At 37.2% G+C, this 19860-nt stretch overlaps 1 protein-coding gene across 2 annotated transcripts in view; it reads left to right on the forward strand.

Moving 5' to 3' along the window:
* Positions 1 to 5138: 5138 nt before the first annotated feature.
* The window catches only part of KCNIP1 (potassium voltage-gated channel interacting protein 1), a 350654-nt gene continuing 335932 nt past the window's right edge, over positions 5139 to 19860 (forward strand). For both annotated transcript variants that reach the window (XM_031953650.1, XM_031953651.1), the window contains exon 1: positions 5139 to 5881. In XM_031953650.1, coding sequence (XP_031809510.1) covers positions 5821 to 5881 — 61 coding nt within the window. In that variant the 5' untranslated portion in view covers positions 5139 to 5820. The remainder of the gene's footprint in view (positions 5882 to 19860) is intronic.

The following is a 19860-nucleotide window of genomic DNA, read 5'->3' on the forward strand; positions in this document are numbered from 1 at the left end:
TTTTCTCAGATTCTTAGTCTCGTTAAGATAACTTAAAAATCATCCTTTCTATGCCTTTTAAATTGTATTGCCCCCAGCATGGATCATTTTCTTGTATTGTTTGCCCCCGTCCAGCTATCTTCTTGTCTACCTTTTCCCAAGTATCATTTCCACTTCTTTTTGTAGCACACTGGAAACTAACTACCACAGTATCTAAAGAATAAAAATTGCAAATGATCCAAAAAGCAATGGGGAGATAAATGGCAGGGGTGAGTAGGCATATTATCAGTGACTACTGTGCACAAGAAGTAGCCTAAAACTATCAGACAGATGATGAATAATCAGGAAAGGGGATGAACCAGTGAAGGCAAAATTCTTCTGGCATTTACTGATTGTCAAAAGATTTACAGAACAGTTTCCAGCATATTGAATAGATTCTTTTTGGATAATATCATTCAATAAAGTAAATATCTTGACAAGGAAAAACAATGGATTGAATTAAAAAAGATAAAACTTATTAAAAACAAATATAAATCCCTAAACATAAACTCAAGTGAAGTTCACAAATACAGAATGTGAAGGACATGGCCAAACTTGTTGGTGACAGAAAAGACCTGTACATTTTAGCCGATTGTAAACTCTGTATAAATCAACTGTATGACATGATCACTCCAGAAGTCAGTGACTAACCCAGTTCTTAGATTTCATTGTGTCCAGAATAAGAGATATTCTCCCCCACTTTATATCATGTTTGAAGTCCTATTCTCAGGCCTGGTTTACATTTTAGGTAAGACACTCTCAAGCTGAAATGAGAAGAATAGAGGGTGACTGAAATGGTGAAAGGACTTAGAATCAACCCTGCCTTATGAGGATTATTTGAAAAACCTGGAGATGTTTAGCCTAATGAGAAAAATACGTGGAATTTATATCATCTCAAAGGTTTGTAAAATGTTTTATCTTCTTCATTGTATTTGAACAATTCCTATGAGACAGGTATTGCAGGTATTATTATCCCCATTTAGCTGTCTTCAAGCATTTGAAAGGCTGTCATGTGGAAGAGGGATTAGATGTGTTCTGAGTGGCCCCAGAGGGTCTAACCAGGAGCAACAAGTGGAAGATGCAGAGAACTATATTTCAGTTCAATAGAAGGGTGGAAAAAAACATCCTAACAACCACAGCTAACTGGAGGTGGAATAGGCTGCCTAAGGAGGCAATGAATTCCCTATCACCTGAGCTCCATGAGTGGTAGTTGAATTATCACTTGGCTGGTGTGTTGTCAAGGAATTCCTGCTCAGGTATGGCTTGTACTAGATGCTTTTGAGATCCCTTCCAGCTATAAGAATCTATGAAGAGGATTGCTTGCAATCTAGGAGAGGGGGTGGGGGGAAGGAGAGGAAAATCTGAAATACAAGGCTATGAATGCCAGGGTCAATGTTTAAAAATTATCTGTGCATATGTTTAGTAAATAAAAAGCTTTTTAAAAAAAGAATCTATGAAGAATCTGTTGAATATCTATAATGTATACATTTTTAGAATGTACAACTGGGGAGATGGGATCAATACACAAAAGAAATAAAAGATGCAAGCTTTTTATATCTAAATTTGCCCTCAAAGCTTTCACATTCTAGCTGAGGAGACTAGATTTACACATGCAAAACTTTTGGAAAATAACACAAAACAAAATAAAATCAAGACCAATTACATCCCCTTCCTGAAGCAATTTAAGAATCTTCTGTTAACATGGGGGAAAGCATTGAAAATAAATGTAGTGATTAATTAATTATATTAATATAATCCCTCTTCCTCCATTCTTAATACTAACTTTCAAGTTTTTTTGTTTGGGAATCTCCTAGAAAAGGGTAAGGAAGAAATATGCCACAAGTGAAGTGCTAGAATATATGTAACTTTGTATAAATAACTTTGTTTTCATGGAAGGACAGTGAATGTTTATTAACTAAGCATCTTACAGAGAAAACAGAAATTCCATGGACTCAAGCTTATCTTCCTTGGGAGGCACTGTTCTCTAAAGGGAGGCTGCGGATTTGGGCAGACATCTGATGTTTTTTTGAAGCTAGGTGTCTCAGACTGATTTTGAATCCTTACATAGATATTTACCAGCTATGTGACTCTGGGCAATTCACTCAAATTCTTTGAGCTTCAGTTTCGCAACCTGTAAAATGTAGATAATAAGAGCACCTCCCTTTCAGGATGATTGTGAGGGGTAAATGAAGATTGTATGTATATGTGTGTATGTGTGTAGTGCTTTGTGAACCCTAAAAAAATATATAAGTACTAACTGCTATTATTATTATTAAATCAGACCATTTAGATCCAGAAAGTGAAGATTTACAATCCTTCCAAAGTACAACAGAGGCAATATAATATAGTAGAAGGAGTATTGGTCTTGGTGTTTAAGAAAACCTAGCTTATAAAGTCTTTGTTCTCAGTCATATGACTCACCATATGACCTTGCATATGAAAACCAGAAACGTGCACCCAAAAACTTCAGTGATTGGGAGTCACCATCCACAGAAGTTCAATAACCTTCCCAGAGTAGATCAAAGTCTTCATAATAATCCCAACAAGAAGTTCTGCCAGTATCTCTTGCTTTTCTTTCTTCTCACTCCTACTGGAAAAAGATAAATTGTAAATGACTTGAAACTCCACTAAACAGATACCTCATTGCTTTTGGAAAAGGCCCATCCCTAAACTGATAGAAGTGTGTAAGAACAAGAGTCATTCTCCCAATTGGTAAGTAGTTAAAGACTATGAACAAGTAGTTTTCTAAAGAAGAAATGCAAGTTATCAACAATATATGAAAGAGGTTCCTAATCACGAAAAATAAGTTAGATTCAATTAAAGCTGAGTTTTCAATTCATACCTATCAGATTGGCAAGGTCATAAAAGAATTAAAAGATAAATGCTGGAGTACCTATGGGAAAACTGGCACATTGATGAGCTGTTGGAAAAGCTGTGATGTGGTTCCCCTGTTCTGAAAAAGAATGTGGAATTATAGCAGAGAAGACATTAAGCTCTTTGCCCTTTCACCTAAGGGTGGCACTATTATTTATGTGCCTCAGGAAGATCAAAGAAAGAGGGGAAAGTCTTACATATATAAAATTGCACCACTTTTTTGTGGTAGCAAAACCGAAAAGTAAGAGCTCATTGAATGGAAAATGGCTGTATAAAATATGGTATAGGAATAAAATGGAAATGTAAGAAACCAAAAATATGAAGAATTCAGAGAAGCTTGGGAATATTGGTATTAGTTAGCTAGTTCATAAGAACCTTGGGAGATAGTGTGCTATTGTTAACCCCATTTTACAGTCAAAACAAATAGAGAGATTAAATGATTTGCTTAGTGTCAAAGAACTTGTAATTGTTCCTCAAGTCTTCCTGACTCCAGGCCCAATGAAATATTCATTTAGGAAGGAAGGAAGGAAGGAAGGAAGGAAGGAAGGAAGGAAGGAAGGAAGGAAGGAAGGAAGGAAGGAAGGAAGGAAGGAAGGAAAGAAGGAAGGAAGGAAGGAAAAGAAAAACTCAAGAAACAAACAAAACCTTTCAGTGGTTCTTCAGGATAAAATACAAACTCCTCAGCCTGTCATTTAAGTCCTTCTACAAGTTAACTCCAGCTTATATTTCTAGCTTAATTTCCTTTTCATACAATCCATAGTGCAACCAACCTGGACTATTAGCTGATCCCCATCTTACTCTACCTCCCTCACATACATTCATCTGGGCCATTCTCTGGATTGGTAAAGATGTCCTCTTCAGAGTCACATGTTAAAATCCTATTTCTTCAAGGTTCCTCTCCTCCATGAAAACAACCCTGATTTCCCCCATTTAAAAGCAGTTCTCTCTCTCTCTCTCTCTTTCTCTCTCTCTCTCTCTCTCTCTCTCTCTCTCTCTCTCTCTCTCTCTTTCTCTCTCTCTCTCTCTCTCTCTCTCTCCATATTTTCTAATGCACTTGGTTGGAACCTCTCCATGATGATGTTCATTATATCATATTTATATTTGTACATGTCACTGCACACACTAATGTGCACATATATATATATATATATATACATTGTTTAAACTAAGATTAGAGGAGATTATAAACTCACAAATAAGGAAATGGAGCTATATTTATGTTATGCGTTTAGTGGAATTAAGGGGATCACTACTATCAAACAGTCTCTCAAATAGCTTTATATCATCCAAATTTGGGGCAGCAAACAAAAGCAAATAGATATGCCTGGAACCAAGCTCACATCTGAGAAATAAAAAAAAAAAAAATCAGAAATCAACTAGCAGCTAAAAGAACATTAGACAACACATAGGAGGATTTGAGTCCAATCTTAGGTATGTGATATTGGGCAAGTCATTTTCTCTCTCTAGGCCTGTTTTCTCAGCTGTAAAATGAAAGACTAGATGTTCTCAGAGATCCCTTCAACCTTTAATATTCTGATTCCATAATCAGACTTAAAATGAAAACTTACCTCAAAAAGCACACTGCAGAGTACCCCAGTTTGGCATTCTCTATCCACTAGCAGGATTATCATCTTCATCAGAAGCCTGATAAATGTAGTGATCCTAGGAGGCATGGCTGGAGTTCCTAGAAGGTATTCTGGGCTTCATCCATCACCACTTTTTATGTAAATGTTTCAATATTTAAGGTATTCTAGCCCCCCCCCCCCAGGGTGTGGTCAATGGCATGAGAGGACAGAATAGTCTTTCATCCCAACGAGGTTTAACTAATTCAGTTTTTCTCTTCCATCTGCCTTCTCTGACCCAGACCCCTTTCCCTTCCCAGCTCCCTAGAACTCGAGAGAAAAATCTGATGGCTTTTCAAAGACAGGCGCTAATAAAATATACTCTCTCTAAAGGCAGCCCTGCATCTTTTGGTTTGGGGGAAAAATTGTTGCTACAGTGAGAAAGGTGACAAGGCCAATAGCTGAGGCTTCTCCTTCACGATGAAATATGCCCATTTTTACCCTGTACTGTATGCAATGAGGATATTATCATTAGCTAGCTTAGCACATGCATCTGACACGTGAGGAAGTAGGAAAAAAAAAAAAAAACAAGCAGTGGGGCAATTTACCCCCAGGCTGTCTGACACCCTCCTTATTTCTTTGCTGGGGTGGGGGAAGGAGGAGGTCATGCGCCAGGGAAGAGGGTTTCCCAACCCCCTCCCCCCCAACAATTTTATTTCCTGCTTCCTTAAGACTCTATTAATCACAGCGAGCGCGCCTTCCGCACAGCTGCTCTGCCTCCGACTACTTCACTCTCATTTTCCACTGAGCAGGTTCTCATTCATTCATGATTGGTACTCAGCCCCAGTCCCATGCCTCCCGGGAGACCCACCCCATGCCTCCCGAACTGGAGTTTAGTATGCACGGGGAGGGGAGGTATTGAGACTCAGCCCCACAGGCGGCTGGCTGACTGGCTCGCACCATCATCGGGGACGCGAGTAAGGATTAGCCCGATGTGTTGATGGGGCTGAGCTCCAGTAAATATTTTGATGCATCTGCTTTCAGCCCTGGTCTGAGGGAATCTACCTGGCATTATCATTTGACGGGGAGCTGTTTTGAATGATAACAGAGCAGCTGCTTGTGTGAGTCAGTGCATGTGTGTTGACTGAAGAGGAGAAAAAAAAATCTACAAACCCAACGTTTGCTGAATACCAAGCTGCAGTGTTGGCTGCCCCCTTTTCTTTCTTTCTTTCTTTCTTTTCCTTTTCCTTTTTCTTCTTCTTCTTCTTTTTTTTTTCAGTAGACAAGCCAAACTGATCTCTTTCTAAAAGAGGGGGAGGGGCGGGGGAAGTAGGAGATCCAAAGTAACACACAACTACCAGTGATCATGGGGGCTGTGATGGGCACCTTCTCCTCTCTGCAGACCAAACAAAGGCGACCCTCCAAAGGTAAGCTTCTCTCCTCCACTACCTTTTGTTCCTTTGAGCTGTATTTTGGGAGCTAGAGTGCTGCTGCAAAGGGGACCACCATGTGCGATACCCCTGGATGTGGAAGTGAGGGACAAGTATGGTCCCCTATACAGACAAGATTTCCTTGTGAATACGGGGGAAAGAAGCAGCACTGGGGGAACTCAGGTTTTGCCTAGTTGTGGTTGTGATTCACCTTTGGGGTTTACCATGCCATTCTTGGATATGTGTATGGGGGACTGACAGGTGCTGTCAGGGACTACAGAACCCTGGCTTCAGTCAAATCATAAAAGGGAGAGGAAAATGACAAATGAGGAAAGGAAGGGCTGAAAGTCTGCCAAAAAAAAGAGAAAGATGTGATGGGATGGAAATTTTAAAGAATAAATAAATACATTTGAAAATCTCCTGGTTCCCATGACATCTCAGAGCACCAGCTATACACAGGGACCACACACATGTCTATGGTAGCTTGTAGACATGGGAATCCCAGCAGGGAAAAGGAGAGCTTCTGTCTGCAAACCAAAACGAATTAGCTGCCTGGTGGGATAAGATTCTCAGAGCTCCTGTTCCGCCCTTCTCAGGAAGTCAGTAGCAAGCAAGTCAAATAGAGGCTTCATTTCTGCTTCATCTAAGCATGGGGTTTAACAAAAAACATCAGGGGATCCAACAGGAAGTTAGAAGGGACAGTAGGGGATGGGACTGAAAAATAAACAAATCGGGCTGAGTCAAAAGCTCCCCCTGAACCTCAACTCCCTTTTCTCCCCAGGAACTTCTGTAACTGTACCTCCTCTGCTGGGGGACACTTTTCATTTTTCTGTTCTTCTGCAGAGTTTTCTGCTCCCTATGGAGGGGTGGCCTGAGGTAGGAAATTGACAGGAGCTTCCAGATCGAGCTAGGAGAAGCTGTTATCTTCTTTGAGTTGGGTTGGAGAACATTCATCTAGTCAGGGCCAAGGGAACCACATCACCAATATGTCAGTATTTTCTTGCAGCTAGAAACAGACAGAAGGAGGAAATAGAATATTGAAAAGTTTTAAAATTTTGTTTTGTTTTGTTTTTTAAATGAGTAATCATGCTAGAGATTTTCCAAAGAATTTGTTAGTGCCTATAAGTTATACCCAGAGAGTTTTGTCAACTCTGTGACCATGATGAAATGTGGGAGTCTGTCCTTTGATTAAGTCCTTAGTTGCATCCATGTATTGCTTAATGATGTTAAGTACAAGGGAACAGTGGTACACCCTTAGGTGCCACATGAACTTTTTAAAAATTGTCCTTGAAAAGATTTGACTGCTTTAAATGACTCTGTAGCCATCATTAAGTAGAAGTTTCAGTCCCATTGGACTCATCTCCCTTTAGAGAATTCTTTGTACCATTTGTGAGATGATCTGCTCAGTAAGGGCTGAGGGTAGCAGTTTCATTGGGCCTGGTCCAGGCAGTGGAGCTGTCATAGGACCTACATGCATGCTTTGAGTAACAGTACAATTACATTGTGAGGGACATTGGTTTAATATTGGGTAGGGAAACAAGTAGGACTGGAATTTCCATCCATCCTTTGAAAGCTAAATGAAGTCAAGCCAGCATGAAATCAGAAGGAAGGAAAGTTGAAATTTGACAAGTGGTGCCAATTATAGAATTACATGACTTGGCCTAACACTGTGAAACCAGAATGTCCCCCCAGGATGAGAGGACTGTAGATTGAGACCTGGAAGTGACTTCTTAGAGGCCATTGAGTCAAATCTCCTCATTTTACAGATAGGAAAACTGAGGCTTAATGACTTGCATATGGTCATACAACCAGTGTCTAAGGTGAGACTTGAATTACTGACTCCAATCCCAATTCCTACTCTCTCCACTAATGCTTTTCTATATAGGGGAACATAAGTAAATACTTAATGAGACCGTAGAACTGGGAGCTGGAAGAGACCTTAGAGCTTAGCCGGTCCACTCCTTTCATTTAACCGATGAAGAAGCTGAGGCCCAGAAATTTACCCAAAATCACACAAGCAGTGGGTGGCAAAACCCAAGATTCAAGCCCTGCTCTTTGGGCCCCAAGTCTATTTCTCTTTCCACCTCATTATGATGCTGATCTTTACAAGTTGAGTGTATGATATAAATACCTGACCTCCTCTTCGTTGGTCACTTCTTTGAGGACAGCAGAAATGCAATGTTAAAGAGGAAAGATGAGAACTGTTGAGACTTAAGAGCTTTTTGAAAGTTTTCATTTTATGTGGCTTCAATGGAACTTTTCCCCTTTTCCGCTCTGCCTCCCTCTCTCCCCTCCGCCTCCCTTTCCCCATATAAAATTCTAGGTAAAGGTAGCTTGGGATAATGAATAAAAAGCTGATTTTAAGTCAGAAAGCTCCAGGTTCTATTCTGGCCTCTGACATATATATATATATATATATATATATATACCAGAGAGAGAGAGTGTCACCAGTGGTTCTCAAACTTTTGTTCCCAGTATCTTCATGTAGTTAAAAAAACTATCAAGGATCTGTTCAAGAGTTTTTGTTCACATGGGTTATATTTATAGCTATTTACTATATTAGGAAAAAAATTATTTTGAGACCCTCTGAAAGGGTTGCAGAGATCCCAACAATTCTTTGGACTGCGCTTTGAGGACCACTGATTAACCTCTCAATACAGGCTTTTAATATAGGTTTTCTACAGGCTTTTAAGAAGCCACAGTTGGTCCCTTTATCCCCTATCTTCATATCACTCTGGTTATTCCTGTGTCACACAAACTTCCTCAATATAACTTTGTAATATTTACTTGTCCAAGCTACACTAAAGCTGGCGGGGCCTTGCATCTGTCCCTATGAAAGGATTTTTAAGATGCTCTACCTTGTATTTCAGATTACATTCTTGTCATAGTTAAATTCCTGGCAAGGTAGTCACTGTGAGTCTGAGGACCTGTTTCAAGAACTCAGCTCCAGCTAGAAGGTGACTAGTCTTTGCTGCCTTCTACTCTGGGTAGGACTATCTGGAGTATCATTCAGTTTTAGAAGCCACATCTTAGGAAGAACACTGTTAAACTGAGCATGTCTGGAAGAGAACAACCTGAATAGTTAGAAGTCTGGAGGTCACACCATTGTAACAGGGTCAATTAAAGGAACTCAATCATTCTCTCCTGGAGAAGAGAAGACTTAGGGAAAAGATAAAAGTTACTTCAAGCACCTTAAGGGCTGTCATATGGAATTTTGCTTTGCTTCATCCCCAAGAGGATAACTAAGAGCAGAGATAAGAAGCTTCAGAAACAAAACGAGAACAAACAAAACAAGCAAGAAACAGATGTTGATTAAATATAGGAAAAGGAACAAAATTTTAATGATTAGTGCTGTTCAAAAGTAGAATTGGCTAGAAGCTCTGAAACAGAATATGGATGGTCTCTTGTTAGCAATATTATACAAGGGATTACTTTTTAACTGTGGATGGGACTAGGTGATCTCTAAGGCTTCTTCTAGCTTTGAGCCTGTAGTAGTCTATGGATTAGTGTGACTTGGTCCTTCCTATTTTTGAATACTTGCTTAATGTCATAAGAAGTCTAGAAAAAGAGCTCTTAACCTAAAGGTGAGGGAGTTAGGGTCTGTGAACTTTAAAAAAATTTTGATATCTCTCAGTAATATTGGTTTTCTTTGTAATACTCTATATTTTATCATATGTGTTCAAAAACATTATTTTTGGGGGGAGGGGGGAGTCTTACAGCCTTCACCAGATGGCCAAGGGGATCCATGATATAAAAAAAAATGATTTAGAACCCCTGGTTCAAACTAAACTAATTCTAGGAAAGACAGTCACTAATGACATAATCCCTGAGCACTTCCTTACAGAAACAACTTTTAATTCCAACTTTCTGTGATTTGAACCTTAAAATAAAGCAGATACTGGCTCCACATGAATTCAGGATCTATTACTGCATAGCTCCTACTGTGTACTGATGATGTCAGTCCACTGCCAGCTGACATACCTGTTACCTTGAGTTTTTCTTTTCAAATATATTGAGGATAATTACATTGTCCAAATCATTTTTATTTGGCACTTGTAGGAACTACATGAGACATCAAGAAGATTTTATGAAGTATTTGTTCTGGATTTTCAGCTTTCAGCATCGACAAATACCTTCTCTTTTAGCCTTTTCATTATTTAGCCCAGGTAATTCAAATGTGTTTACATTTATTCCCCTTAACTAATTTTGGGGCTGAATTTGTTGTTTCAGAGTCATTTGGGATTTTTATTTATACATCATTTAGATTTGGAAAGTGCCACTCCACTGGGTAACATTGGCTTATTCTGCAAATCCCAAGTCCAGTTGTAAATTTCCAAAGGCTTGTTGTTCTCACCCCTGAGTGTACCTGTGTGTCTGTGTGTTTGGTGAAAGGAGTAGGGAGGTGGAGGGTCAGTCTATGATCTGGGCAATGAAAAAAGGAATCGGATAGATGCTTTGCATGTGTGTGAAAGTGAGCTTGCAGCCATGTATACACAGGGGAGGAGCATGCTTAGGAGGAATTCTAATAGAATTGAGTCACAGATTTTTACTGTAAGCAACAGGAAATGACAAAGCAACTCTAGTCAACTTCAGATTCCTAGAGAAGTTTAGAATCAAAATAAAGAGAATCAGAATCTTAGTGGTAGAAGGGTTGTATGTTCATTAGATTCTTTCCAGCTCACCCTCCCCTCATTTTAAAGATAGACCCAGAGAAATTAAATCATTTGCCCCAGGTCATACAGCTTGCAGGAGACTAAAGAGCTGGTATTAAAGCTCCAGTATCCTGATGCTCAGACTACTGGTCTTTTGCCTCCTTTCCCTGTTTACTCTTAAGTGTACCCTGAGAGTTTTAAGAAATGGGATTTTCCCAAAGTGGTCTCTGTAAAGGGCACTTGCTGCATCTGAGGACATGTTCAAATTAAAACCCAGTTTTATTTTTTTTCACAACTTCTTGAGATACATTCATACTTTGTGGGTTTTGCCTTTGTTCATTCATTCACTTGGCTACATGGCATTTTCTCCCCACTGATGGACATCTCCCTCTGTTTAATACTCTTGGAACTTCTAGGTACAGCTCATGGGCTATATCCTACATGAAAACATTCTGATCACCCCTTTTCCTTCCAGCCAGAAACCATTCCTATGAATCAAAGAGCTTCAGATAGATGATTATCTACATGTGGAGAAGGGATTGGATCATACTCATGTTTGTCTCTCCTATGGCATAGCATAATGGATGGATGACTGACCTCATAGCTAGGGAGATCTGGAATCAAATCCTGTCTCTGAAACTTTCTAGTTGTGTGACCAAGGATAGTTATGAAGAAGGTGCCTACCTTCATTGGAAAAAGAAATTTTCACCCTTGAGAGTTTCCTATGTAATAATAAAAGCTATCATTTATATGGTGTCCTAAAGCTGACAAAGCACTTTTAATAAATTATTTTATTTGATGTTCACAACAACCCTGGGGGTAAGAACAATTATGATTCCCATTTTACAGATGAGGAAACTGAGATACTGAAAGATTACATGACTTGTCCAGGATCACACAGCTAAAGAGTGTCTGAAGTGGCATTCAAGTTCATCTATCCCACTGCCCTACCTAATTACAGGTCAATGAACTCACAATCTACTCTTTATCTCTGTCCTTATAGCATCTAGCAGAATGCCTTAAGCATAGTGGTTGCCCATGACCACAAAAAGTGTGAATTCAATTAATTAGTCAATAATTCAATCAAAAATCACTTAGAAGGTAGTGGACAGTGTGCTGAGTAAGGCAGACACGAAGGCAAAAGCAAAACAGATTCTGCTTTCAAGGAGCTTACATTCTACCCGAAATGTATACAAAATATATATATATATATATATATATATATATATATATATGCAAATGTATATATATAAAATATATATGATACATAGCTATATACATTTGTATATGTATATACATACAAACATGTGTATGTGTAAATATGTTATACATATATGGAAATATTGAGAGGGGAATGCATTATAGTTGAGGCTTGGGGAGTCCTTTCATAGAATTTACAGTGAAATAATGATGACCATAACAGTGGTTATGATGATGATGATGATATGAAATATTCATTTGCCATCCAATATTTTACAGAGTTGTGAAACCAACAACAAAAGTCCGTTTCCTGCAGAAATTTCATCCATCAGCACTCTATCTGGAATGAATCCTGTTATTTGGTCTAGTAGTTTTGAATTGACTTTACTTATTAAATGTCTTGTATTTCTTTCTAGTTGAGGAAAAAAGTTGAGAAAACAAAACAGAAAATATTTCCCTACCTATAATGTGTCCATATCATAGGGAGTGTTTATAGTAGCTATATCAGAAGAGAAACAGCCAAGGTGAAAATGAATTGGCAACCAGTGTTATCATGGAAAGAGTCATGTAGTTAAAGTTAGGCAAACTGAGATGAAACCCCAGTTATATTACTGTGTGACTTCATTCAAATGGCTTCAACTTCCTGGGCTTCTATGATTCCCAAACTACTTTGCTCATAATATAATATTCTTCTTTTGTGTAAAGAATTGCTACTAGACATTCAAGAGACCTTTAATTGCCTTGTAATGAAACACAATTTTTGACATACCTAGGAAACTCCTAGAATCCCCTTGGAGAACCAGTGGCCTTGATAGTATCAGAGATTCCTTCCATCTGTGCTTCTATGAAGAAAAGATCCGATTTAAAACATGTTTATAGGAAAATACTTATATGATGAGTAGCAAACACTCAAGAGATGAAAATGTAACTATATTCAAAAAATTCAGTAAATTGTGGATATTTGCTGAGGTATTGATGAGGAAAAATTAGAATGTTCTGACATATCTCTAACTTTTGAATATGAAATGATGAGAAGCTTCCCTACAAGTCTACCTTGGTGCCACCCAAAAAGGAAGAGAGGAACTGGAGAAAGAACTGACAGAATGAAAGTTCCCCATAATCTTAGCTTCAGAGGTCAGAAATGTATACTTTTTTTGTGAAATCTCAGGAGGGTAAGCTCTGGGCATTGTGTAATGGATGCTTTAGATTTGGAGAGATTGAATTCAGAGAAAGGATCAATAAGACTCTATACTCTAAGAGGCTGCAAAGGATTCTTGATCCAGAAAGGATAGGAAGCTTTTAAGAATGAATTACTGATTTTTTCTGAGAAGGGTTTGGTATGCAAGATATATGTGTATGTGTGTGTTGACTACTAGTTGTTCCCAGTAAATAAATTCACAACTACATGATAGTCACAAAATATTCACAACTACATGAAAAAAAATGCTCAAAAGCATTAACAAAAATTCAAATGAAAACAACTCTAAGGTCTCACCTTACTTCTTGAAAATTGGCCAAAAATTATAAAAAATTCCATTACTCAATGGCGATGGTGTTGTGGAAAGATAGACACATTTATACATTGTTTATGCATCTGTTAAATAACATAACTATTTTGGAAATCTATTTGGAATTATGCAAATAAAATAACTAAAATATTCATACCCTTTGAACCAAAGGCTCTATTAGTGGCATTATATACCTAGGAAACCATTGCTAAGAAGTCCCCATATACTCCGAAGTATGTGTAGCTCCACTTTTTTGTGTGATAGCTAAGATTTGAGGAAAGATATGGCCATCTATTAGAGAACAATTTGTGCATTTTACTGTACTATAAGAAATGATGAATGCAATGAATACAGGAAAGCATGGAAGGATCAATATGAACTGATGCAAACTGAAGTAAATAAAGTGAAGAAAACAGTGTACATAGTAAGTACAATATAAATGAAAGGAACAATGGCACACCAAAAAATTCATGTTGAATGAAACAAAATAATAAAGCTCAAGCAGGACTCAAATGACAAGACATGAGAAGATATAGCTAACCTACTCCTTCGTGGAGGTGGGATGTCCACAGTCATTTACACATTCATGTATTTTTGGACTTTCTCATATTGATCTTTCTCTCTTTAAAAAATTATTTGTCATATGGAATAGCTTTCAGGGAGGAAGAGAGAGAGAGAGGGGGATATATAAAATACTATGGTGATATAATAAACAGAAAACATCAATGATTTTTTAAAATTTGTAATAAAATATAATGGTTGTGAGGGATTGATAGGGAATTCACATAGCCAAGGCAACTCCTATGTGTAAAACTGAAAGGAAAAAAAAGAATGATTTACTCAAATGCAAACACAAGCAATTCTGATGAGGAAAGAAAAGGATACCTAACTAAAGTTGGTCATATGCTAGACAGGGAATTCATCAATGAACCATAATATTTAACAGACTGTACACAAAATGGAAACAAAGACAGGTAATGGAGAGTAAGTATAAAATAGTAGCAGGAACTTATTAAAAAGAAAGTCAAGAACACACAAAAAAGCACAAAACAGTTCTAGTTTGGGGATTTTAGTGTATTGCAAATACAACATAATCTAATGACATAGTTGCCCAAAAAGTTATTGCAATCTTAGCTTTTATTAATAAAAATGTAATGTTCAGAATTAAGAAGAGGGAGTTCCACTATCCTGTCATCTGCAGTATTCCTTCCTGCATGCCATAATTTAAAAAGGACATTGAGAAGTCTTGGACAATGAGAATGATTAAGAGTACTAGAAACCTCCCTAGATATTTATGTATGTGTGTGTGTATATATATATATATATATATATATATATATATATGTATGTATATACACTGAACTCAGGATGAAACTTGTATATGTGGGGGAAATAGATTGACAGCTATATTCAAATATATGAAGAGCTATCATGCTAAAGAAGAATTAGGTTTGTTCTATTTGGTCCTAGGGGGCAGAACTAGAAATAATGGGTGGAAGCTGAAAATAAGCAGCTAAGAATAAAGAAAATATCTTAACTATAATTCTAAAAATATAGAAAAGAACGGTCTATACAGTAAGATAAGAAGCTACTCATCACTAGGAGTTTTCAGGCAGAGCCTGTATAATCATTTGTCTGCTGAGAATTGTTTGGACTAGACCACTGACATTCTTTTAAATTCTAATATTCTGAGCTCCTCTGAGTCCTAGACTAGATTGACCATAAAAATGACCCAAATTAATATTTCTTGTGTTTTTCAAAATGGTGCATTCATTCAGTCTCTCCCTTCACCCACTTTTTTGTGGTTGGAGAGTTGTTTCCCTGGAACATTGTTTCTCATGCTATTGTAATCTTTGTGACATACTATCTGTCTCAAAATCATGGAAACAAAACAGTGAAAATGAGAAGCCCAGGTTTTCCTGATGGGAGAAGTACCGCAAAGCTCTGCATAATCATTCTTGAGCAGATGTTCCCATTTATCAGGTTAGAAGTGAAGTGTTTAAAAAAACCTAATAGCAAGTCTCTGGTAGCTATTTGGAAAATAAGGACCTTAGGAAAAAATTGATGTACAGTGAGAGGCCCTCACAACTAGGCAAGTATTTCTGTGTGGATCATTAGAAAGTACATAATTAGAGAAATTTTGCTTCAAATCCTACCTCAGCTACTTTCTAGCTATATGAATGAGCAAATCACAATTTCTCTAAGCCTCAGTTACTTCATCTGCAAAATAAACAACAGCATCTAGCTCACAAGATTATTGTGAAGATCAAAGGTGATAATGGATGAAAGTGATTCATAAAAGTTAGCTATTAGGAACAAAAAGTGGAATCAAGAAATGTTTTAGTAAATGACTTCCCTGATTTGTTGTCTCTCTTTGTGTTATACACCCTCATTAGCAATGACTTAGATATACTCTTCTGACTTGATTATTCCAGGAAAAAAACAAAACTGAGAGCTTCCCAATCAGTGGACACATTTAGCCATATATATATCAATCAATGAGCATTTATTAAGTTTTTAAATTATTATTATTATTACTAAGGGCCAAAAGGATGGAAGCCTGGGCCTAAGGTCAAGAAGACCTGAATTCAAATGTGGCCTCTTTCTCTCTCTCTCTCTCTCTCTCTCTCTCTCTCTCTCTCTCTCTTTCATATCTATATCTATATCTATATCTATATATACACACACATGTGACATTCATCATATTAAGAGCATATGAACATGGTGTCTCCCAATACACATACATAGAAACATGCCCTTTCTCAAAAAGAGCAAGAAATGCTCGGATGTTATATTTATATATGTATATATAATTAACATATATGCATACTTGCATTTTTATGTGTACATATAAGCTAACATCTATAAAATGCTTACTGTATTCCAGGCACTGTGATAAGAGCTTTACAATTATTATCTCATTTGATAACTAACATATATATGTGTGTATATAAAACATAAATGTATATATTTATATGTGAAAATAAATAAAAGATAATTTGGGAGTGAGGCACTAGAATCTGAGGAAATCAAGGAGGGTTTCATGTGGGAGCTGGCATTTGAGCTGAACTTTAAAGGAAATAAGGAATTCTTAAAAGATGGGAATGAAGAGAGAGTACATCCTAGATAGGAAGTACTAATTATGTATGGTCAAGGAAACTAGAATTGGAATGCTATGTGTAAGGAACAAAAAGAAGAATTTGGATTGAATAGTGTATAGAATGGAATAGCATATGTGAAGAATGGAAAAGTAGGTTAGAACTTAGTTGCAAAGTTCTAAATAGAGGAATTTGTATTTAGTCCTAGATGTAATAGAGAACCATTAGAGTTTATTAAGCAGGAGAATATACTGTCAGACTTGCGCTTAGTAAAACCATATATTTGGCAGATGAATTGAGAATGGATAGGAGATTGTCTTGGTGAGAGATGATGGGAGCCTAAACTAGGTAGGAATTGTAAAAGTGGCCAGCAGGGAACAGATCTAGAAGTCATGGAGAGCTAATTTATCAGACCTGGTAACTGATTGAAAATGTGGGATGAGGGAAAGGAAAGAATCTAGGCTATAAGGAGGAAGGAAGGATGGTGATTTCCTCAACAAAAATAAGGAAGTTCTAAAGAGGGCTGGATTTGGGAGGGAAAGATATTGAGACATGAAAAGCAGCCTAATGGGATAAGAACCATGGGCTGGAAGATGGGAGGTCCGAGGCCTACTGGAAGTAACAATAGAAAGGACATCCTATAAGTTACAGACAACTACACACAGATCACTGTACAGGGACCAGCTCATAGCCCAATTCCTGGTGCTCAGAGAAAACCTTGTGCCAAGTAGAAGGGGACAGACTTTTCACCACCCTTAGGCAATTATGGAAGGTGCTCAGAGCTGTAGCACAGAAGCCACATCATTTGCATCACATTTAGCTGAAGCTGCACTTTCCCTCTTGCCTGGTAGACTTTTAATGGAATAATTTCCCTGCTGAGGCTAGTCCACATTTTGTGGAGATTCTTCTAAGCAAAATTTTCTTTTCCTGTTCCCATCCAGTGTGGAACAGTAGAAAAAATAGTGTTTATAATTTCCAAGGACTGGAAACTTTCTACCTTTCTTTCTACCTTTAACCTCTCCAGCCTTCGTTTTCCTTATCTGTAAAGTTGAGATTGGGGAAGTTTAGACTATATAACTCTGAGGTTCTTTCCATCTCTAGATCTGGGATCCTAGGTATTGTTTCTCATTTACTTGAAAGAACACTAGACAGTTGCAGAGGTAAAACTTAATCTTAGATCCTAGCTTTTGCTAAGAGCAAAGTCTTTGAGATCTAGGAATATCCTTAGCTAGTCATGATCAGAAGTCAGAAAAGACAAGATGCCAAGAATACTCCACTTTGATTTTGTCATTCCCTGTTCCATTTTGTCATTTTCCTGTTCCAGTAAAATGGCTCTTTACTGACCATCTAGAAGTAGCCACGTAGGAAAGTAGTAGAACTCCCCCCAGGTTTTGAGTCATTAAGACCTCAGTTTTTATCTGGTCTCACTCTGTGTAACCTCCAGGTAAGAAACTTAAACTTTTTGTTCTCAGTCTTCTCATCTATAAAATAGGGATAGTAATAACATGTACCTTCCAGGGTTGTTGTAAGAATCAAATGAGATAATAATTGTTAATTGCTTAGCACAGTGCCTAGAATATAGTAGATGCTATATAAATGTTAGTTAATATAATTATCAGAGATAACTCAAATTTCACTGCCTGTTACTCAAGTTCTGCCATCATTGGGCTATACTATAGTTATTTAGTATGACTCAACTAAGATAAGATGATAGATTTAGAGTTAGCTTAGAGATCACTTAGGCCAACTTTTTTCCCCTGTATTTCAAAAAAACTGAGTTTTAAAAAGAGTAAATAACTTGCCTAAAGTAACATGGGAAATAAGTGACAACATTAGAATTTGAACCTAGATTCTCTGAAATCAAATCCAGCTTATTTTCTACTAGATAACTCCTGCCTCACTGCATGAGCCAAATTACTTCCCTCCTTTAAAACTTTGCTTATACTCTTTCTTCCACCTGATCTATCTTCACCAGTCCTGTACACTCATCCAATTTTTATTCAGCTTCAAGGTCTAGCTTGAGTTCCACCTCCTCTAAAAATAATTTCTCCTGACTATAGCACACAGTGATGAGTAACAATTATAGACCTTAAAGCTTGTACCACAAAATTTAGCACTGGATGGTATTCTGCCTTATACTGTTCTCTATTTTTTTTGTTTTCCCATAGATAATTTTGTAGCATAAAAACTTAAAAGTAACTTCTACTGGGACTCTCAGGGGAGCATAATATCTTCACTTTCCTCCTTTGTGCCCAGATATGAAATTTTGAACAGGATCCAGTGATAAAGTCTGACTTCTCAAATATGAAAAGTAGATTCTCTTCTCACATTTGTTGACTTATTGCTTCCACCCTGATCATTATAAGGTCAATTCTAGTTTGAGTTCCAGGTTAGAGTTTCCCTGAAAAAAGGGAGTGGGATAAGGTGTTTTTTTTTAATTTTAATTTAATTTTTTTTAATATCTAATGTTTCAATATGAATTGTGTACAGAACATATCCTTTATTCTGAGACCCCCCCCCCAAAAAAAGAGTAAAAATAAAAATCACAATATGCATTACAGAATGATTAAAACAGAATCCAGGAACATTACTCCTTTCATAATCATTTTGGAAGGTTAGTAGTCAAGCCTCACTGAAACATAAACAGTTTTGTTTTTGAAATGCTACTAATTATCTATTTTACATATCCCTTCTAATGGGCCAACCATGTTCTTCTTTCCAGTGGCCTTGCTCTCTCTGAAGCTGATAACTTTCCTTGTTGCCAACCTATCCCTGCTGCTGCCACTGTTACTACAATCACTCTGGTTGATGCTTCTTGCCAGCCCTTGAAAGCATTCCAGACCTTTTTATGTTTATTAAGTTGATGCTAAAGGAAGAAAAAGAAGAAAAGAGAAGGGAAGAACAACCAGTTGAATCCTCATTCTATGTGGGAAGGCCCTTCTATCATTATATCCAGGATAAAAAAGGGCCATCCTCACATTTCATTACTTGGGAAATTTCAGCCAAAAAATCCTTCAGGCAAAATCCTCTTAATTATAATTATTATTATCAGAAGTAGCATCATGTCCCCTTTCTGTTGTTCTGGGAGCAGGGAGTAGTACTGAGCTTGAGAGTGATGATTAAGGGGATACAGATCACAGAATCAGAAAATCTTAGAATTGGAATGAACTTCAATGGCCAACTACTCCAAACCATGCCTCAAATTAATTCTTATGAAGTCATATATAACTAGTGATTTTATAGCCTGTATATGAATGAATGAATGAAGGAAAAATCATTTGTTAAGTACTTGCTATGATAAGTACTGTGTATTAAGTACTGTACTAATATACAAATATAACCACATCAAAATTATAGTTTATATAGTTAATTTTCATGCTATGTTTGTAAACATGTATTCATACAGGTATACACTCATAAACACATAATCAATATGCATACAGATACAAATAGAGATTAATCAAGAAATTTGTATTTATTAAGAATCTCCTATTTGCTAGGTACTATGCTAGAGACTG

This window comes from Sarcophilus harrisii, chromosome 2 (assembly GCF_902635505.1).
Source record: "Sarcophilus harrisii chromosome 2, mSarHar1.11, whole genome shotgun sequence".
Classification (NCBI taxonomy): Eukaryota; Metazoa; Chordata; class Mammalia; order Dasyuromorphia; family Dasyuridae; genus Sarcophilus; species Sarcophilus harrisii.